At 39.5% G+C, this 23310-nt stretch overlaps 1 protein-coding gene across 3 annotated transcripts; it reads left to right on the forward strand.

Moving 5' to 3' along the window:
• Positions 1–23091, forward strand: ndp (norrin cystine knot growth factor NDP). Of its 3 annotated transcripts, none has more exons than XM_088315347.1 (3): positions 1–159; positions 16639–17097; positions 22226–23091. In XM_088315347.1, exons 2-3 carry the CDS (start codon positions 16888–16890, stop codon positions 22448–22450), a joined length of 435 nt encoding a protein of 144 aa, XP_088171473.1. In that variant the 5' UTR covers positions 1–159; positions 16639–16887; the 3' UTR covers positions 22451–23091. The 3 variants fall into 3 exon arrangements, with proteins under 3 accessions (XP_088171473.1, XP_088171472.1, XP_088171474.1); XM_088315346.1 differs by lacking the exon at positions 1–159 and adding an exon at positions 16101–16287; XM_088315348.1 differs by lacking the exon at positions 1–159 and adding an exon at positions 16367–16544.
• Positions 23092–23310: the final 219 nt, after the last annotated feature.

The following is a 23310-nucleotide window of genomic DNA, read 5'->3' on the forward strand; positions in this document are numbered from 1 at the left end:
GGGAATGACCCGTGAGAGGCGGAGAGAGAGAACGTGGAAGCGAGAGAGTGTGGGAGAGGGAGACAAGCAGAGAGGCACACGAGTAGAGGAGCTGAGAGAGGGAACAAGAGTTGGACACTTCCAATCTTGCTTGGTCAGGATACTCGGACTCTTGTGACGGTAAGACTTTTGTCCATGCTGATTTTTGTTCTTGTCATTTTAAAGAGGCGTGTAGGACATTAAGACAGGCTGGATGTGTGCATAGTGTCACCATCCACTAAAAATCCCAAATCGCCACATTTTACGCAGGAATGAACTAGAAATGATTTTGTGACTGTACTACACTAGATTTGTCAGTCAATCTTTACTTTGCTCCCTACATTTGAGAATCGATACCTTTACACTCTGGTCCTTACCTTGGGATTTTGCTGATATCCAAAACACAAAGGCACATTTTGCATTATTTTAGCCTTTAAAAAAAATGACAGCACTTCAGAGATTTTACTGTCAACATTTTTATGGGATGGAAGGGAATAGATGGCTGGATGGATGAATCAAATGAAAACCTTGTACTACTTCTGACTCTAACCCACAAATTTTGTGGGTTTTTTTTGTCTGAATGTCAAGACAACAAAATAGTGTGGGGCTGCTGTAAAGTATGGACCACAAGCCGATGCTTTTCCACAGCTTCAACCCCGACAGCTCAAATAAAGATTGGGTTTGTCAGCTGATTTTCCCAAACTTGGGAGCGTCCCATCCGTAGCTTTGTAATTCCCCAGAATACTGTTGATGATTTTTTCAATCAAAGGCATTTTGAAGCCTTTATTGTTCATATTTTTAAATCAAATCAGCCCACACTGAAGTACTCGGAATCTTTGTTCTTATTAAACTGGTCAACAAATTTTAACAATACATTTTTGCCCTCATTCTGAATCTGTCCCAAATTTTCAGGTTTTCATGATAATAAAAGAATTCTCACAAGGTTCACAAGACATGCTGTAGCCTATCCCAGCCGTCTTCAGGCAGGAGGCGGGGTACACCCTGAAGCGGTTCCCAGACAATTGCAGATAATAATAATTATAATAATTATTCATATTGGGGATAAACTTAATATCACCCCGGCCGATTATCTGCGCCAATATCCTGCATTAGTATCGGCCTTTTTAAAAAAATGTGAGGGACGATGAAAAAATTCATCTGAAATTGTGTTCAAGAAACAATTGATCTAAATTTTCAGTGACTTTATAGAGATTCGACTGAGCCTGGGAAGACTCTGCACCTTTTGTTTTTGTTTTTGAAATCAAAACAAAGATAAGTGAAATTTTAACATTTGTGGCATTCAATATTTTCCATTTTACTCAAAATGAATATCTACTTCAACTATCGGTTATCGGCCACCGTGACTACTAAAATCGGTGTCTGTATCGGCCCACAAGTAAGACTAGTTTGGTACATGGCATTGGACAGCGACCATGCATTGTTTGAAACTTGCAAGTATTTACAACTTTGTCTTCATATCCACAACAGGAAGACAATATTTGAGTTGTTTGGTGTTAAAAAAAATGACAAGAGATTTGGAGACACATGGTCTTCATTAAATGACACAGGACGGTATTCATGAACCAGAGAGGAAGTATCGTTTTTCAAGGAAATGCATTTATCTCTGTATTTTATCTCAGAATTTTTCCTCCTTGTTTAAATCAATAACGTGAAGAAAATGTAATTTGTCATGTTTAAAAATATTAAGTTACAAGTCATTGGACAGGACCCACGTGGATGTGAGTTGCTTTTGCAAATAGTAAGTTTGAAAACGACCACACATAGGGTGGCTGTGCATTTTTTACATTTCAGATAAAAATAAAAAATTAATTTATAAAAAAAAAAAAATGCATGAATTGTACAGGTGACCAATTTATATGAACCAATCTGCACATCATGATGAAAAACATTGGCCTATTAATAATTAACAGAACATTAAATGTCAATATATAGTAAAACATAATATGTAAAAAATTTTTTTGTGACAAAAATAAAATAATTTGAATTACATTGAACAGCGATGAAAGTTGCTCTTTATATCTTTCATACACAGCAACTCCACTGCAGTAATGGTTGACCAGTGCATTGTGAGGTTCTGTGAGGCCATTACATCAATGTAGAATAAAAGTAGAATAGAATAGAAAATAGAATAAAAATACATACAAATTACCACTAGCAACCAAAGATGTTCTCTGAAACATTGTCCCTCCAAAAAAAATGTGTGAAATAATGGGCATGCGAACATGGACATGAATGCAGCTTACTCACTGTAGCGAGACATGAAGCTACCGGTGGCCATCTTGCATTACCAGTCTAAGCCCACCAAACTTTATTGCACTGATTTTGTTTTCACGTTATTTTCTCTCTCGATGGCCAAAATGCCACTGTGTGTGGTGTACAGTTGTACCAATGCGTCTGAGAGAAGCGCCACATGCACATTTCATTGTTAATTAGAATTAGAATTAGAAATCCCTTTATTGTCACTGCACTCAAGTGTGCAACGAGACAAGAGGGCTCCCCTCTCCAGTGCAATACAACAATAATACAGACAAATATATAAATTAGATAAATAAATAAGAGAGTGTACCGTACCAGATGCACCCAGCGATTGTCCGGCTCTCATCAATGTCAGGACAAGTGCTATAGAAAATGGATGGATGGACATTGCACGAGGCACAAAAAGATATTTCGTCATTTAAGTCAAGACTGTTTTATTGTCTTCATCGAGAGATTTGCTTCTGACTTGTTCTTACGACTGTATCTTTTTCCATGGACTTTGAAGATGCAGATGGTATCTGCAAAGTGCGGGTGGTTGCAATTTAGTGGGAGTGATGTGCAGCGGTATGAAGGTTTGCCTTGTCTGAGCGGGACGGTCTAATCAGGCATTGACAAGGAGAGGTGTAAGGATAAGTGCAGGTCATGAAGTTCACGTGGAATGTAAAGTTAAGATTGGCGTGAATGACCTTGGGGGTGCACGTCTTGCGAGTGCGTTTGTTTACGCGCCTCCTGTTAGGATTGACTTCTGCAGAACAAGTTACAGAATAAAAGAGGACACCGGTAGAATAGGCAGACTTCTCACTAAGAGAAATGATCATCGATCAAATCTTAAAATGGTCACGCCTCGCTCAACCTCTCTGAGCTACTCCAACCTTGCACTCCTGCTCAGTGCCTCAGGTCAGCTGAGCAGCTGCTCCTGGAGGTTCCGAACGCTAAATAGAAGCTCAGAGATGAAAGGGCTTTTTCTGCCGCTGGGCCCAAATTATGAAATGACCTCACACTGCACATTAGACAAGGCCTGAGCCCTTAGATTAGTGCCATTTGGTTTTATTGTTTTTAAATTATGTTATGTTCAATTTTTATTGCCAATCAGAAGCATGTGGAAGGTCATATCCGGAAAAGTCGCAATCACTACACTCTTAAAACTAATGGGTCAAAAGAAACACAAATTAAAAGTAGTTAACCCAGCACTGGGTCCAAATGGGACTGAATTTTTTTACCAAGCGTATTGGTTTGAGGATTTGATCCAGCGCATTGGTTCATGATTTTGATCCACCAAGGGGTAAAAAATACCTACCCTGATGAATTAAAGGTACCAAGAAATGTGTTAAAAGGTTATCTGTATTATCTGTGGCTAACGATAAAACACGTTTAATTACCAACATTTTCGAAGAAGTGCCGGAGGTCGACGCAGCATCTCATGATATGCTTGGCACGGTTAACAGATGCCCTTCCTGATGCAGCCCACTCATTTGAACCGTGATCCCTGTGTCCAAAATCAACAGTGTTAGCCAATGAGACATCCAGTCGCCGCCGACATTTTATAAGAATGCTCCTTTAAATGAAATAACCTTCAACATCCGTACACAACAAAACTGTCACAAATGATGACCTGCTTCAGCTATTCAGCATGCCCAAATCCAATCTTCAGTGCATTCGGATGGGTCAAAGTAATGAACTAAATTTTGGGTAACAGTAACTCATTTTGTTAAAAATCCGCAGCTACCCAGCAGGTGGGTCAGCAAAACGGAAACACGTTTTAGCGCGTATAGTAAAAAACTAATTTACATTAGGGCTGAAACTATCGAATATTTTGAAAATTCTGCAGGATAATAGAGTCGTCGAACAAAATTAAAAGAAATCTAGATATATTGCTGAATATATGAGAAAATAACACATTTCTGAACAATGATCAATTTATTGGTTTTCATTTTTAGAAAATCAAATTTTTTTTTACTAAATTTAAACTGAAAGGACACTCATTTTTGGGACAGGAGACAAGAGGGTCCCTAAAAAGGACTGACTAAGCAAGGGTGGAAGTGGTTTTTCATCCGTCCCTTTAATCGTTCCTAACCATGTATAAAATTCAATTATTTGCACTAGGAGCAGAATGAAGTCTTTTAATATTCTCTCTCTCTCTCTCTCTATATATATATATATATATATATATATATATAAAACTTGATATGGGTTTGTTTCGATTCACTTGCGCTTAAATAAAAACTGATTTTAAACACTTTAAGCATTTTAAGCAAAAAAAAAAAAAAACTCCACCCACCCTGACCTAGTTAATCAGAAGAATGGGAAAAGGCAAAATACCAACAATAGTAGATCAATATTAAAGTTGAAGTACTAAAAATGAAATAAAAACATAAAAGTCAAAAAAAGAGAGAAAAAAAATCTGATCACCACAGTAAATATTTACAACTACAGTAATAGAAAAATAAATATTGTACAAATAAATAAATGGTACACATAAAAGCAAAGAAGCATAAAAAAAACAAACAGCTTTTTTTTTTTTTAATGCTTCACTTGTTTGCTTGCAAAACCTCTTTATAAATTTCCCCTGTTTGTGTGGCCGAAAATGGATGTTTTATATTATATCATCCAGTGCTGGATTCTATCCCAGCTGTCTTCGGGCAGTAGACGGGGTACACCCCGAATTGGATGCCAGGCAATCGCAGGGCACACAAAGACAAACACACATCCGCGCTCACAGTCACACTGAGGGGAGATTTTGCGCGTTCAATCAATCTACCATGCATGTTTCCATGGTTATTTTTAGAAAATGGGTGGAAACCGAAGTACCCGGAGAAAACCCATACAGGCACGGGGCGAACATGCAAACGCCACGCAGTCGAACCCCGCAACTCTGAACTGTGAGGCAGACGTGCTGCCCAGTCGTCCACCGTGCGGACCTGTATTACCTTATTTCGTATAATATTTTCAAGGTCTTACTAAGCCATGCTCTGCAAGAACTGTAACCTTGGCTATAAAAACCCCCAAAATAAATCTTTTCCAGACCAACAATCTGGTCTGGCTTGATAAAAATGAACAACACACCTATGATGCCTTTTGCTTGCTGGAGGTTGGACGCTTGATCTGGTTTCATGCTCTGACTTTAGCCTGCAGCTTGGTCTTATTTGCTTTTTTATAAATACTTTTCTGAGATATGGATAAGAAAAACAGTTGTTTTGTGAATCTTAGATGAATTATTAGACATCCGAGGGGGCATGATGCAATGAGTTTGAATGAACTTGTCAGTGCTGTAAAAAGTTATCTGTTCAGTAAAAAAGATTCAAATATTGAATTGAATAAAATGTTACGCCGCTATTTAATGGCATTTCAATTAAGTTCAGTTGGGAAAATTCATTTGATACAACAGTAAATTAAATTATGAGCTTGGCCTGGGAATCAATTAAACTTGTAAATCTCTTTACAACTGCGCGTACGTCAATTTTGGAATGGCTCTCAGATGAGATGATAGCCGACCCCTGTGAGTTTTCCTGCATGGTTTCATGCAAATATTTCGCGGCTCTGCTTATAATAGACATTCCCATCTCTAAATTTCAAGGTCCTCTGTGAATTTTGATTTGAGATCTTACATCACCACAGAAACACTTTTTTTAAAATTGGAATATGAAATGGAGGGCCCAAAATAATGACAGTAAAATAAATAAATAAATACAATACAGTATGTTTCATGTTTGGAGTTGGCAGTTATTCGAGAAAAAAATGCAATGTTCACAGACGCTTAGCTAGCAGGGATGCCTGTTGTTTGTCTTAACGGGATTTGGGGACTTGGGGGGGGTTATATTTAGTGAGGAGCTCAGCTTTTAGGAGGTTAGCGTGTGGGGAGGGCCACTGTCTAGAGAAAGACTACATTTGTGTGTGTGTGTGTGTGGGGGTGTGCTTGTGTGTGTGTCAAGCTGGCGTCAGTGGAGAGTTGAAGAGCTTGGCACTCCACATGCCAAACCGTGTGTGCGTGTATGTGTTAGTGTGTCTAGGACAGGTCTATGGGTCTGGACAATCCCCCACCCGCCACCCCTTCGCTCCATCCCCCCTGCCTCATTCCAGTCAGGAATCTGCCCTTTAGTTTATTAAAAGCTGGTGAAACAATGGAGGGAGGTTGGGAGGAGGGAGGGGGTGTCGAATAGAACATCATGACGTAAACGGAGGCACGATGCGACAGAGGAACAAATCATACAGTCGGGTGATGGTGCCCTTGAGAAAGACAAGAAGAGAGTTAAAAGGTGGTCTTTTAGGGGATAAAATGGCAACGTCCTGCTGTCAATCTTCTGCGCTCAGCGGTAGTAGCAGAGCGGGAACAGAAGTGGGAAGTGGCACTCAGTCATGTTGTGGTCAAACCAATTGTTTCTGTTCGATGTAGTAGATTGCTACTCCCAAAAAAATCAAGTTTTACGTCATGTTTTTTTTTTTTTTTTCAGAAAACAGCATCCTGAGTTGTTGAAATCCCCCACCCCCTAGCAAAATATCCTAAAGTTTGGGTACTTGGTAAAAAACAAAACAACAAATAAATTCAAATTCAATTGTAATGTAGATGAATATTTTCAACATTATTTTTTTAATAAAAGAGTGAAATCATAAAGAGTGAAATCATATATATATATATATATATATATATATATATATATATATATATAGATAGATAGATAGATATAGATATATATATATTCAACATTATTTTTGAATATACGTGCATTCCTGAACCGGGAAGATTAATTTAAGTGGGTGAATGTTTGATTTATTTGTGATCTCAATAATGAATCTATTAAACCTCCTCCGATTTGGATCTAAAAAGATTTTGTTCAAAAAGGTCAAGTCAACCCTTAAGTAACATAAAAGCACTCCAAGATGCTGGATGTGCTCTTCTTCTCTTTATGACAGGTGGTCTAATACATTTGTTTCACACTGTACATTGGACTCTGCAGTCAATTTGGAGTCTCTGTTCTTGGTCTGTGTGACAGACAAAGCTATTAATAGCGCAGATGATTGATAGAACACAAGATGAATTAGCTGTCTCTGCTCCGTCCAAAGTCTAAAAAAAAGTCTTAATAAAGAGGCGCAAGTGAAACACTGACATTATATGTCTAAATGAGACACCATGACGCCCCTCTTCACACACATACACACACACGCGCACGCACACACACACCACACCACGCTGTTACAGCCATATGTCGTGTGCAAGGGAAGTTCGCACTGAGCGCATGAAATCGTTCCACACAGCAGGGCGCACATATAAATATCCACGGCCCACTTAACTTATGGCTTTTGTGTTGTCACATTTGCAAAGCTGCACATGTCAAAAAGTAAGTTGTGTTTGCTCAGGGGGCCCTTCCACATTGCAGGGATGCTTAGTGGATGGCACGTGGTGCCAGCTCGGTGTGTCGGATCATCACGGAGATCTGCAGCTTTATCGCGCAGGTCGACCGCCTGGCAGCTGAGTACACTGAGTGCTCGACTGAGGATGGACTTGGTTTTCTGAGCACAGATCTTTTTGTGCGCGGTTATTAGACTTTCATGGCGCACGGTGAATCTTCAAAGAGTCTAATACATCCCATGACTGCCAAACCACGGACTTATACGTATTGGACTAACATTTGGCCCATTGCGGGTGATGTTAGACAACTGCCATCTTACATTGCCACTGTTACTGCCAACTTCTTCAGTTTTCCATTGTCAGTGCATGTTTTACGTTAGGATCCCTGTATGGAGTAATGAGAGCCTCTCAAACAACAAACTTCACTGTTTGCATCACCCATTGAGAGTATATTAGCTCAGTTACGTGAGTCGTGACTGACAGAAATTCGGTTAACATTTTGCTGCAAATGTTTTCCTGATGGGCTTTCGCTTTCATTTCATTGTAGATGGTTCTGACAACATGATGCAGATGAATGTTTTAGTCACACTCAGAATATACAAGAGAGCATGACAAAACGTCCTAGATAAATCAAAATATTGAAGTAAGGCGCTCTTAGTGAGTGGCAACGCAAAATGGCCGCCAGGGCCTCACTCCTCAAGTGGCATTTTTAGTCCAGCAAATTTTCAAGTTTTTGTCTATCCGTGCCCCGTCTGTTTCATATGCCAGGTGGTTTTGATTGGGACACAATGAGCCATAGTTCCTGGTTGGAGTGTTTAAAATGACCAATCCTGATATTTGCCCAAAAATCATGGGAATTTGAGACTATTTTGTACTTCCTGTTATGAAAGACGATGGCACTCCCGCCGAGTTTTGTGTCAATCGGTGCAAATTGGGTCAGGAGCTCTTCGCACCGCCTGGTGCTCTGGTCCTAAAAATACATGAAGAGCAAGATGTCTGATGTTAAGATCATGGGAATTATCACAGAGACAGTGAGATCTGCACTGCCTTATCCATGGACCTGGAGCATTATGCCTTTCTTACCCTTGAGGACCAGCGTATTTTTAAATGTCGGAAGCCGACACGTGCAGTGGTCCACATTTGCTGGCTGCCTCAGTTTGTCCGTTTACTTTACTTTTTGTATTATGCAAACGTCAGTATGAGAAGGGGAAAAAATGTGCACTTTATACCTCAAAGATGACCAACCTAAATTAGTCAACAAATGATTCTTTTCGAAATTTTTGAAAAATTATGAGTACTACTTTAATTTCTGAAAAGGTAGATGCATGGTCAGTAGATGGAAAGAAAGAAGGCAGAGTTGATGCTGGAATGGTTCTTGTCAAGTATGCCCATGTCTACTTCTATTATTTCGACTACTTTCATTACCCAACAACCCCACCTCCATCCCCTCGCAAAAAAATGTCTCCCAAGGTTAGCACCGTAACTTGCATTCCTGAACCCCCCCCCCCAAAAAAAAGCTTTACTGGTTCACAATTGTACTTGATTCATTTATGACTTCTCAGGGAAGCCCCGTGAGCCACCTCAAATTTGGCTATAAAAGGTTTTAAGAAGGTAAATCGTCTCGAGCTCACTGAAAATGAAAGCCCTTCACGATAGTTGATGCTGTCTGAGAAAAATAGACTCAGTCGTCAAATAAATTTGATAAGCACTTTATATCCAAGACAAGGGTTAGAGTACTTTGATTGTTCATTGATCTATGTGTATGAAGTACAAAAATTGTAGACGAACTGGCTGGTGGCAAGTTCAGGATTCTTTACAGCAAAGGTATTTTTACAATATGGGCGTTTTGTGCAAGGCTGGAGGAAAAATGGTAGAAATGAAAATATAAAAGCAAATGCATAAAAGGAAAAGCAAAACGAGTTGCATTCCAGTAGTTATTAGCGCCCGGCTGTGTCCGTGTGTGGCGTCTTTCCCACCGCAGCCACACCGTAGAGACGTCATCGTATCTGCTCGCCTTTGGTTTGAAACAACTTCTCATAACTTGGTAAGCCCTAAAGCTTCCCTAGTGGAGGGATACAAGGGCGGATCGTCTTGCGGCTTTGTGGTTTGGCTCTCCTGCTACTATTTAATAATGCAGACAGGAGACCACCCTGGTCACGTTTTATTGAGAAGAAAATCAAGCGCCATTGGAGAATGCAAATTTTCTGTTTGACTTACGATCAGGATGTAACAGTTGCATATGTTTCATGTTGTTTAATGAGACCATTGGCCTGCGGCCCTCTGGCTTTTGGTTGCAAATTAGTTCTGGGGTCCCAGAAATTTCACGCAAGTCCGTTTAAAGAGCACACAGCGAATGTTCTCAATGATCTGCTTATTTCAGAGAATCATTCATGTCATATATTGTTTCAAAGAAAAGTAGCAGTGAAATGCGGAAAGCCCGGAGAGCTGGGCGCTAAGAATAAGCCTGGGACACTTTGAAAAAAGTGGACTCTCCCCCCAATCCCCCTCAGCAAATACAAACATACTATGAGTTACTCTGAATTCCTGACAGACCACTTGGAAATCTCAAAGTCCAACCTCTAAATGCTCCTGTCAAATGTAAACAAAAAACATGACAGACCATGAAGACAAGATAGTACAGTATTTGATTTCTTCATGAGAGACTGGTAATGATAACAACCAACTACCCTTAATCTTCTCGTCTCCATCCTCAGTTTTAATTAGAGTAAACTGCTGATTATTTGCGCAAAGAATCTTCGACTTAAAACAATTTCTATGAGGTAGTGAAGAAGTTTGGACGAAAGATACTACTGCAGGTTTTTTCAATCGCTAGCTGCTAGCTAGCTGCATATGTACAAATTCCAAATGCTGAACACATTTTTGCTCATTTTTTTTCATTTTGTTTTTGTTAGTTTAGTCATATAATACAAAATTAAAGCCGTCAGAATTACCGTAAGGAAATACATTTGATCCAGATCAGCCTCTGCAACAAAATTTGGAGAAATTAATTAACTGTGGTGATTTCCTCCTCTTTGTTCTAGTTTTTTTTTTTAGTTTTTTTTTTACCTATTTCTGGACAAAACAACACTATGCTCATTCATTATTTCCTGATAATAGCATGGATAAAACCACACAACACACGCTACAAACACGATAGAATATGACTGATAGCTAGTTTATCTCTTAAAACTCCTTACGGGGTGCTTGAACATTGCAGTGGCGATTTTCTCTCACAGTTTTATTTACTTCATCTGTTCTCAGAACATGGGCTTCTGTGACTTGCATGAGATGATAGGTTTTATTTGACTTTGAATGTTCCTGTGTTGCTTCTTCTCGGGTAGCCAATCAGTAAATGTGTTTACTTTAATTGAGCCTAGCCTTGCAATGAGCCACAAAGAAAGACTTGTGTTCTGCTGCCAACCTAGCAATGTGTGTGTGCTTGCGTGCGCGTTTGCGTGTGGACCCAAGATAATCGCATGCCAACAAAACCAAGTATGAGGAGGGTCCAGCTGTTGTTTAGGAACAGCCAGATCACCATAAATCTGAGTCCAGGGCGGGAGGGCGAAAAGATGGGGCGGGGAATCTGCTCCTGAGCTTAAAACCTCACAAATCCATAAGATAACCAATTTAGTCAAGGAATATGCTCACTTTACAAACGTATTTAAATTGATTTAGAGACACTTTTTATAGTACAATAATGATGGTAAACATAGCCCTTTAAAATAAGAACAAACAAGCACTAGCCAGCAAATGCTAGGTAAAGTCAATTGACTTGTCTAACAATGCAAACATGTTACTTCTTGGGCATAGTAATGAGATTTTAACATTAAGATAAATAACTTCCAAAAATATTTGAGGAAAATAAGCACCTAGTATAGTTTTGTAAAAGTCTTCCAACTAATCCCCAAGTCAGTCAAAGATGAAATAATTCCAGTAGCTCTTTCACAAATAGAGATCACCAATTGACAGACTTTTTTCACTAGTCCCTGCTGGTTAGAATTTAACAAAATAGAACAGTGCACTTTCATAGCCGTCCGAGACTATCTTTGAAGGTGGAATATTGCAAAGTTGATTTCGTACGGAATGTGTAAAAAGAGTCATTATTATCATTATTATACCTGACCTGGCCAAAGTATGTCAGCAGCCTCTGATCCTGATAAAGATTTGGGAGTCTCAACTAGAAATGGCTAATATGAGTTAAATTTATCAGTTGATGCTCAACAAGTCAGCACACACTATAAACATGGACAAAATTTCACATGTTTTTTGAGAATACAAGGTCTGCTGCATGCCGTGCGTAAAGTTGGCACCCAGCTTGGACCAAAATATAAAAAAAAAAAAGAAGAGAGAATTACAGATGGTGGACAATTTCAACGAGGACAGAGAAAAACGGGAATCAAACTTTGTACCTACACGAAGTGGTACTTAATGCAAGCTACATTCTGACCACACAAATTCACTATTTTACCCATTTTAAATTTGATATATGCCGTATTATTATCCATCAAGTATTATTCTAAAACACAATATGTATATATAAAGTGGCCACTATTGAGGACTCCATGATTGAGCATAAATGATTGAGGCAATTAAATGTACACTATTTCACTTGATGGGAATTGTTGTTTCGACTTCCCCCAATGTATTGCACCCATGTTGAACATTTGATTAGGAACTGTTATGTGCAAATTGTAAATTTAATTTTGTTTTGTCATTTAAATTGTTATTTAATAAAAATGAGCTCCAACTAATTAGAGTCAACAGACAAGCAGAAGTCAGTGGGTGTTAGTCCAGCATCGGGGTACCGTTGGTTGCCAGTTTTCTCTGCTAGTAATGAAGCTGTCATCTGTCATCTTAATGAGTACTTAAAGGTCATAGGGTACATACACAATGTGCATAGCGTACGCAGTTGCGGGTCAATTGAAGCTCAGTAGGAAATTTTCTCTTCAGGCTCAAGGCTCATTTACACTCCAAAATTCGATGTGTTTTGAACGTTGTAAATGTCACAAAAGCACAACAAACTGAATAAAACAAATTTTCCGCCTGAATCAAAGACTTTTGCTGTCTTCATATCTTCTTTGTTTATTTTTTTTTAATAACAGTTACGATGGTGTTAAGATAAATTACTTTGGATTAACATGTGTGTGGTGAATGTTAGATGATGTTTTAGTGCATGATAATTGGAGCTCATTGCCAGTAATGTGGATGACTGAACAGCTTGTCAAGCTTGTTAAGCGCTCTTGTTGCGTTTATTTTGGTAGATTTCTACTTCCTGTTTTTGTTCCCATTCCTGTTGGCTTCATTAAATTCTTTGGCAGATTATATAATTGTATTAAGCAATTTATTTTTATTTTTTTTATGAACAACACTTCTGTCTCTTAAAATGGCAGAAGTGTCATTATTATTTTGCTAGTGTCTCGTCTATTTCCACTTAGCTGTAACTACATGGAAAAGATCATGTACAACAATAATCACAGACACAAAAGCTACCTGAATGACCCTTGAGTTCTATACCGAAAAACACTAGCAAGGCTAACGATGAGAGCAGAGTTTCCGTGTAGGGTTTTGTGTAGAGGTGACACGCTGATTGGTGTTGGCTATAATCTATCTTGCAGCTCATGGTCAAACATCCGCACAAGCACTCATTTGAACAGACTGCACACCTATTCTGTTTTTCCCTCAAGTGGATGGCGTTTGAATTGAAGGATTTGGGCAACAACATATTACGGTTTCATGTGAACTCGCTCAAAGGGACGAATCAATAAATTTGCAACGGGGAGTGTTCATAAAAAAGTGGCCTGATATTCTTTGCCATTCAGGTGCCAAATACTTGAATTTTCCCACTCTGTGTAACATAATACATTAAGTACATTTGCACAGGCTAACAACGGACACATAAACCTGATTATTTATTAAGGTCCCTTAAGAATATCAACCCCAGTGGGTTCGAGAGTGGAAACAACATGATGATGAGCATATGCCCTGAAAAGGAAATTATCGTGACTTTAGAAGGCACATCATCTTATCATACCAAGGACTGTTAGGACCACACTGAAAGTGAGAAAAAAGGCACGGGAGAATATACAAACTCCACACACGAAGGCCGATGCCGAAATCAAACCCTGCACCTAAGCGGACATGCTAACCAGTCGTCCACCGTGCCAGCCAGAAAAAAATTATATTGCATGAAAAATTAAGTGTCATTTTTTTAAGGGGCATAAATAATATATTTGGCTAAAAGTTGCAGTTTTTAATGGGGGAAAAGTCTCCTTTCTGTATCGTCTCATGAAGATTTTGTTTCTACAAAAGGGACACCGCAAAGATCTGAACAGGAGATTCCTTCTAGAAAACAGTAAAAACAACTATTAGCTATGGCTTTTTAAAATATATAGACACGCAGGGTCAGAGTCTCCCACACACTTAAAAAACGTATTTCACAAATATAGTATAAATCAGTGGCAGTAAAGTGTAGGACATCAGTTGACAGAAAAACATGTCCACGGCAGCGAATCAGTTAAAAAAAAAAAATTACATATATTTGTTTCCTTTTAAGACGGTTACAAATGTTACTTGGAAAACATGCCGTAAACAGTTAATTAAGAATTGTGGCACAGATTGACCACGGAACAGACTAATTTCATTTCCATAATTTCCTATGGGAAAATAGATTGTAAATCCAAACTAATCTTAAGTATCAACATAAAGCTTAAGGACCTAAACCTTAAACCTCTGTCATGATGTGCCCCCTTTAAGACCCGTGACCCGAGACATACACGCAGCCCACTTCTTAATTCACAACACATTGCCTATTAGCACAGCAGCCTCAGCTGAACTAACTGCAGCTCTTAACGCTATTGTCTGGAGGACAGTAAAACTGTGATTTTGGGAAAAGACCCGACATAAATACATGTGAAAATATGCCGCCTGACTCGATGGAGGTTTTGTTGCAGTCGTGAGAGGTCTTGTTGGGAGAGCGATTTGTTTTAATGAAAAAGTCCTTCCCGCGCAGAGGAAAGGGCCTGGCTGCAGGCTGTTTGCGCATGGCTTAGGTTTCCCCGCCATAATAAAAAAAGCACGGACGTGAGCGTCGAGGGGGGCGTTCGCCTACGGAGACGACAGGTTTCACCATACGTCGCAAAGTTCATGCATAGTGCAATCGTCACTTAAGAGAAAAATATTGTGTTGTTGAGCAACTGTCTGCAGTCTTGGTCGTCATGAAAAAAGTTAATGTTGTTGGTAGTAAAGCCTAAAAGCAGAGGGTCATGACCTTTCAATGTGAAATCATCCAACACTGAATGGGTTTTAAAATGACCTACAAGTCCACAAGCATGAGAGGCAGACCTGTCACCAAGGGAAGGCCTTAAGGGGCAATGCCTGCCCAAGAAGATGCCTGTATCAACCCAATTTAGGCGGAGATTTCTAAAAAAAAAAAAAAAAAAAAAAAAAGATTATTAGTCATTCATTTTATAATAGTAGTTATATTTCTGATGTTTTCTGTTCTAATCTTGAGTTTCTTATCACTAAGAAATAAAAAAAAAGAGCGAGACAGTGATGTGATTATTGTTTGATTGATTGCCAGCCAGTCTTATCTGCAATAGCGTATCAGGGCCTTTCTGAAAATAATCAGTATGCAGACGCGACAAATATGTCAACATTTGCATGCGAGAGTGTGGCAATTGTGTAATGTGGCAAGACATGTCTGTAAAAAATGTACAGGCAGCAGTCTAAAGTGTCCCAAAAAACAAAAAGAAAAAAAAAAAAAGCTTACGTCGCAAACTCAATCACTCGTCCCCAAAATGTATGTGGACATCTCTACTTATGTCCACATCAACCTGTAAAATTATTCCCCTAATATTTTGTCTTTTTGGATGACGAGTTTCACTCATTTAGTTACATAAGCTTTGTTATGAGAGCCTATATGAGGAAGAAAATGCCCTAAAATCCTTAATAATTGGGCAGTCATTCTAATTTTTTAGAGGTTGATTGTGCTTCAGTAGAGATGTCAACATAGATCAGTTTTTGCGCACTAGGTGATATTTCATATCCTACATAACGTGTTTAGACTTATGTGGTGCGTCAATGTCAGGAGGAAATTACTGGATTCCATTAGTGTCTGCAACTAAAGAGCCATTTGAACCATTTCTAAGTTTCCACGGGAGCCACAAACCCTTTGGGCATCTAAAATTAAGACATTTTTTCTTTTCCTTTTTTCTTTTAATACTGCTGCAGACACTGGTCACAATCGGGGTGGCCCTATCAAAGCTATAGAATCTGCAATTAATATTCACAAAATTGTGTAAGGATGAAAAAATTTAATCAAAAGCCATGGTTCCGTATTAATCCAAAAAGTTTGGGCTGAATGATAAATATACTAAAAGGAGCAATTGAACGAGGGATCTTCACAATTAGTTTCACTTTGCCACGTCCAATATGGCTGCGGCGTTGACGTACTCAAAAAGGCGTCTTTGCATGTATTGTAAACGCTATGATAATTTTCCTTGCGGTAGTCAAAAGGGCGCTCTTCAAGCTGCAGTGCTACGGAATGGAGCACACACCACAAAATTGAACAACACTAAAGGCTGAAGGTTGTTGGAACAGTGTGTGTTTTTACACAGTTACGTGGCTTTCCGCAAGCACTTCATTAGATGGTGTGAGTATCTGCACCTGGTGTGTGTATAAAGTAGTTGTCGGAAAAAAACTCAATAGGGTAGTAAAAGTGATTGTCGGGGGTTAAAACTTTAAAATTACTTTGACACTTTTCTGGTATTCAATATTTATCCAGGAGGTGGTCCAGCATGACCAAAGGTGGTATTTTCGCATAATGATTGGTTCGCTCCATCCACATCTGTGCTGTTTATACAGAAGAGTGATGCAGAAAAAAGATGGACAAATGCGGGTTGATGAAGTGTGTTAAAGGGGCTACTGATCTCTGTGCAAATTGTCCGACTGTTTTCATTCAGGTTGTAACTGGATTATGTCATGTCTTTGTCCCCAACCAGACTGTGGTGGATCAAGACAATTGGAGATGGAGAGGCCCTATGATGCTAACCGTCTCCCAAGTCGTGCTTTACAGTGCACTGGATTTGAAGATCCATTGTCCATGTCGTAAGCAGTGAGCAAAATCAAGACGTCCTCATTCATGACGCCCTGAAGTCCAACTTGTGCAGAAATCTTGCTGGTGAACCTTTGACAAACAGAACAGTGTTGGAACGCTTTGCAAGGACCCAGAGCCTGAGGGTGGTCCGACCATGAAACCGTCAATCACTGTGGTCCCGCCCTCTGGCCTCCTGCTGGTCCTTATGTGCTGCCCCCTGCTGGGCTTGGTGCAGTCCGCCAGCGGCAACAAGGCCAGCGACAATGGACGCCCATCGCTCTTGAGCGATTCGGACCCACAGCGCTGCATGAGGCATCACTTTGTTGAGACAATCAGCCACCCAATTTATAAGTGCAACTCCAAGGTAAGACAGAAAGAATTATGTGAAAAAAAAAAAAAACTCCACAATCTCCACTGCGGTCAACGATTCCTTTTTGATGAAGTTGTTTAAGATAACATAGTCACACCACTCTGGAAAACATTTTGTTCCGAGCATCCGATATGCACAAACAGCCAACAGCAACTCCTGCCAACACAACCAAAGGGGCCTGAATTTCTCTTGCATTTGTATCTAAATTATGTTTTCTATAGTGTTATGCTCAATTAGGGGTTGTACAGAGGGCAGAGCCAAAACTTACTGGCTTGAATTTGTCTTAGCCCGTCCCAAACGCAACTCCCTACGCAGTAAAAAGGCTGAAACACAACCTTCAGTTAGTCAGTGCAACACCTTCTCGACAGTCTGGAAAGTAGATTGTAGCCGACAACCAAGGGTATAATAAGTGGTTGCTTACTCACCTCACAGCACAAAGGTCTCAAGTTTGATCCCGTACTTACGGAGATTCTTTTTTGGTGTACTCTGGCATCCTCCCACAGTCCAAGGATACACATCGAAGACTCTTAAGCTCCATTCACCGCAATGGAATTAGAAATGGATAAAAATTGTGCAATATTATGCATAAATATTTTGGAAAATATCTTTCAATGTGGAACACCATAGTGACCAAATGTTCCAATTTTTCTAAAATTTCTAGACAATATGTGCGAGTGCATCTCGCAACAGAACACCCTTAATAATGAAGTGTAGATTTGCTATCAATGTGAGACATACATTAGTCCTGTAGCTAAATTCCCAACATGCTGCATGTTTTCAAAGTTTCCCTCCTCCAACACCTAATTCAAAGGATCAAGATTGTTATTAGGCTTCTGCAGAGCTTGCTGATGAGCAGGGGAGTACAGCTGCTAGCGCCCGGGATGGCTAGGACCGGGTTGGACACAATTCAGATTTTTCTACTTCCAAGTACCTCAAATGTGATATTACACATTGCAACATGAATGAAACAAAATCTGCACAGAATCTTATATCTGTATATCACATCAAGCTTCCTCCAAACAGGGCTGCAACATAAACACACCAATTTATTATTCCCCAATGAAATGCATGGTAGCATATGCACAAATAAAGACATAAAAAAAAAAAATCTGCCTTCTAAACAACAGTGACATAATAGAGAATTAAATATGAATAATCTGCGATTTAACACTTGAAAGACAAAGCAAAAACACTTGAGGACAAATTTGAAAAAAAAAAATTGGCCCGAGGACAGTTTTGTTCTGCAAAAGTCAATGTCAATATTCTTCTCTTTTATTGAAATGCCAGCGCAGTTGTTGGTCGTGCGTGAGCGATCAGGCGTCAAGTCTTTTTTTAATATTGTTGTCTCTGAGTGTGTTGAGCAGGTGGCCCAAAGCACAGCTCAGCTGAGGCGCGGCGGCTCACTCGCAGCAGGAATCGCCCATTTTCTATTATGGTACTCTTGTAATTGGCTCGGAGGCGACTCTTTTACACAATCCACCTGCGCACTCACTGCTCATTTCCCTTACTTGTACATGTGGATATTTGCCCATGTATGTGTGTCGTTTGCTAGTTTTCTTGCATAATATATATGAAATAATTAACACAATACATAAATCTACTTTGTATTACCATTCATATTATTTATAATTAGGAAGCACAGCCAACAGGGTGAGAAAGTAGCTAAGAAGAGCCTGGACACTGAGGGGACCGAGGAGAAAGGAAAAGAATAAAAATGTGTCAGTTATATTTGGCGCTTTTCTGAATTCCCAAAGATGCTTTACCATGGATACAATAATCATGAACTGGTTTACGCTCTGGTGGCGGTAAACTCACACTCAACCTGCTGCAACACACTTGATTCAACATTTTCAAGAGCAAAAGTCCATTGTTTAAATCAAGGTAGTAAGTAATATGTGTAGTATAGAATCACTAAGAGGTTGCAGTTTAACTGCTGTTCTGTCGAATTGGTATTTTTTGGGGGATCTGTTTTATTTATTTTGTTCTTTTAAGAATAAATTATTATTATATAACATCTTCTCCAGAGTTTGAGGCTGTTTTTGAGCTTTCCAGCTTGCAATCTTATCCATCTCTACATCAATTTTTAATGCTACTTATTCTCACTTGAGTCACGGTGAGTTAAGACTATATCACAGCTGACTTTGAGGGAGAGATGGGTTACACACTTATCATATATTGACAAAAAAGCCATTCATACTCACTTTCGCAACTGAGGAAAATCCCAAGTTCCAATTGGTAACGACTCGTCTACTGTGCTGCCACTTATGTTGTATTTAATTTGAGAAGTTGTATAATGGCAGACAATGAAATCTATCAAAGTGTGTTGTCTTTTTGAATATGGAAAATCTGTCCTGTCGCTGCTTTGTTTTACTGCGTAGGGCCTAGCATTTGCAGTTTTTTTGTGATTTGGGATACAACTGACAGTGCCCCAAGATTTTGCCAAACAACACGTGGCCACGCAAGACAATAGTGAAAACACAAGGAATTCTTTTGAACTGTGTGCTGTGCGTGTTGTGCACACGGCAGTGTCACTAGAGTTGCTGGTAACGCATTACTAAGGCTACATTCTGCCAGCAAATGCGACCCAAATCAGATTTATTTTCTTGCCCTGATGTGACGTCATTTATTACATCTTTAGTAAATGTACTCATGAATTGTGAAAAGCAGCGGCTTAGGGCACGTATCTCATTCACACATCAGACCGAGTGAGGTCGCAATTAATTTGCAATGGGAACAAGTAAAGAAGAAAAATCTGATTATCCCGAGTGACATCATCGTTTTCCGCATATCTATTAGTCACATGTTCAAAAACGGCAAAAGAGGATGTAGAAATATTGCGTTTTCAAGCTGGAAGTACAGTCACTATTTTGAAAAAAAAAAGAAAAAAACTTGGATTGCCGAGCACTGTGCCTTTAAAATTTATAGGGAAAGTCACACCAGATTATGAGTGTTGGAGGTCCCCAAATTTTATTGTTCTATTATTAAACATGAGAAATGTTGACATAAATTTTTAAATACCGGTATGTCAAGTTAATTTTTTTTTAATTTAAAAAATGTATTTATGTTAAGTCGTCTAGAAATACACTTTTTATTTATTTATTTATTTATTATTTTTTAGATAAAGTCAAGTATCCCATTTATGTGATGTGAAATCCATAAAAGACTCACTTTTATTTTAAATTAGAATCATATTTTTTTTCCAATTTCCATATTTTTTATTTGAAAGCAACTTGGCAGAATCTGTTCAATGTAACTAATAAGTCATTTCTAATCCAACTACCAAAAGTACATTTTTGAAACAAGTAATCAGTAAAATAACGTTTTTTTTAAGGTGCCGTAACTGTGGCAAGTTAGGAAATTGAGTGTCGCACAAGAAAAGAATTGTTGCTCTTTAACAGCCTGAGCCTCAGCCCGTGCAATAACAAACGGTCTTAAAGTGGCGACAACACGCCTGCACCATTTAAGTGTGTGTCGCGCGCGAAGGCGTGTGTGTGTGTGTGTGTGTGTGTCCCAGACAGGCTTGTGGCAAAGTGAGTACATGGGTGGTGACACAGCAGCTGACAGACAAACATGACACAGGAGTCTGTTTAGGGAGGCGACAGGAATGCAGTGAGCCACAAAGCAGAATCTCCGTCTGATGGACAAGGCTGTAATCAGGCCTGTGCGCTGCTTTGCGTCACACGACTTGACAAACTCGGCTGGAGTTTGAAACGCGACGCAAAGTCGACCGTGATCGTAAATTAGCACCGCGCACGTGTCCAAGTGCGACCCCTGTCGCCCGGGGTCAACCGGTCGCTCTTTGCGTTCGCCGGGAGATTCCAACTTGTTCTTCAATGAAGCCATTTCTTTTTCTCATGCTCTCGAGCTGAATTGGAGTCGTCTGAAATGTGTTGAAATTCATTTGAGGATAAACAAAAAACATGGCGGACAAGCATGATAAGCTAGTATTTGTTTTGACTTTCAGCAATCCTGATAATGAACTTGGACATTGTGTCACAAGTTCCCACCTTGACCCTTAAATCATGCCGCAGTACGTGGGAACTGATCCCACACTAGCTGCACGAGAGTCAACCTTGTGAAACAACTATGCTACGAATAGAACCCCCCCCGCCAGTGCTTGCACTACAGGAACGAGCAGTGGGCTGCAGAGAAATATGGGATTAGACAGACAGCGATGGCTAAACGGCGAGCTACATTTGAATGCTGCTTATTAATGCTAACATCGTCACCTAAATTCCCTCCCTTATACGTGAAGAAAATTGTAAGAGTATTACTGGATATGTTATCACTGTACATTATGAAAAAAGTTATAATTCCAATAATATTACAAAAAAGTAATCAAATATTCTCAAATAAAAAAAAATGTGGAGAATAAAATAGGAAGATAAATATTTAATAAAAGAATTTTTAGGAAATACAGAAGAAGACAAAAGCAACTGTAACAGAGACAATTTTAAAGCAGACAGTGGGTGTAAAAAGTCTACACAACCCTGTAGAATTGCTAGAATTTTGAGATAAAAAAAAAAATAGAACAATCTAAATAATCCAAAGGTTTTTCTCCCACTAATGTGATGTATAGCTTGTACAAATGAAAAGAAAATATTTTTGAGGAGGGAAGTATAAATAAACAACTTAGATTTATGTGGTTGCAAAAGTCTTATTAGTAGGGATGTGATGTTTTTTAGATGACCAATCATATTCAAACTCATGTTAATTGGGAGCCGCCACTCACCTGCTGCCAATTAAAGTGCCTCTGCTTAACCCCAAATAAAATTCTTCAAGTAGACTTTCCCTGATATTATCTCAGTTGCTTATATTTACTTCCCATTTATTTATTTTTCATTTGAGCTGTATAGCACATGAATTTGGGAAAAGAGGAAATGATATATAATAGCTGTCTATTTTTTGGTACATGCTCCATTGATATCCATGTTCATGATATATCTTGGTTCACCCTCTGAATACAGTTGCATCCTTACATCTGAAACTTGACCACAGATCGATAAATTGTGGACTGTTTAACGCCTATTCAATTCTGCCGTTAATCTTTCCCTTTGATAATCAACTGGCCATTTTTCTGAACAGCACAGTTCACAGCTTTTTTTGTGTTCCCTGATCCCAGATGGTGCTTCTGGCACGCTGCGAGGGCCACTGTGGCCCGACGACGCGCTCCGACCCGCTCATCTCCTTCAGCTCGGTGCTCAAGCAGCCCTTCAAAAGCACTTGCTCCTGCTGCCGCCCTCACACCTCCAAACTCAAGGCTGTGCGCCTGCGCTGCGCAGGTGGCACTCGCATCACCGCCACGTACCGGTACATCCTGGCCTGCAACTGCGAGGAGTGCAGCTAAGCCTTTTTTTTTTTCCAGAGGGGGCAGAGGGGTCATTCCCTCTCTCTCCCGGACCTTGAAAGACTCTAATGTGCCAAACAGCTTTTATGGGCCACCTAGAACTTGAACTGAATCTAATGTACTCCATTCTGCATGACAACAAAACAACTTTCTTGTTCTAGAACGAACAAAAAAAAAAGTTGCCCCATTTGAGGCTCAATCTTTTATGGAGCACCTGCACTGCGATTGTTTCCCCCGAACACTTAACCCTATAAATTTGTACCCACTCCCCATACAGGCTCTGAACTGATCGTGTAAACCACGAGAAGCATTGGCAAGCAAAGTCGTCAAGTGACCTATAAAGAGAAGGCAGAATAAAAAGGCAGACGGAAACAGGTTCAAATGTTGTGTCTGCATCAGGGCGGCAGTTTTGGACTCTTCACAGACTGTGTGAGGTGCTTGCTAAATGTCGTCTATTTGAATCTAATGTTCCCATAATATCACAAGCGTCCTGTATTCTGTCACTCGGAAGAAACCTGACACTTTCCTCGTGGAGTCCCCGCTAATCTGCTTCAAGGAAAATGGAATATCTGTCTCTCTTGTCCCATTTGTGGTTTTCTCCCTTCAGAAAACATTAAAATAAGATTTTGTCAACAACAGAACTGTGTTTGTTATTAATTTAATGCAGGGGCTAAAGTTGTCAGAAAACTGATGTTTAAGTTTAAAAACTATGTATGAAAATTCAAGTGGTACTGATATGTAAATGAGTAAATTGACTTGGCTGAGGCTGACATGAAGCCTACTGGTCATGTGGTCACCACCACAATCAACTTTATTTGTGTGTCAGAACTGATACGAGCTTTTCAGATTTGAATCTGAGG

Source organism: Idiotropiscis lumnitzeri, chromosome 14, assembly GCF_059441095.1.
Source record: "Idiotropiscis lumnitzeri isolate Australia: NSW breed Sydney's pygmy pipehorse chromosome 14, RoL_Ilum_1.0, whole genome shotgun sequence".
Taxonomy (NCBI): Eukaryota; Metazoa; Chordata; class Actinopteri; order Syngnathiformes; family Syngnathidae; genus Idiotropiscis; species Idiotropiscis lumnitzeri.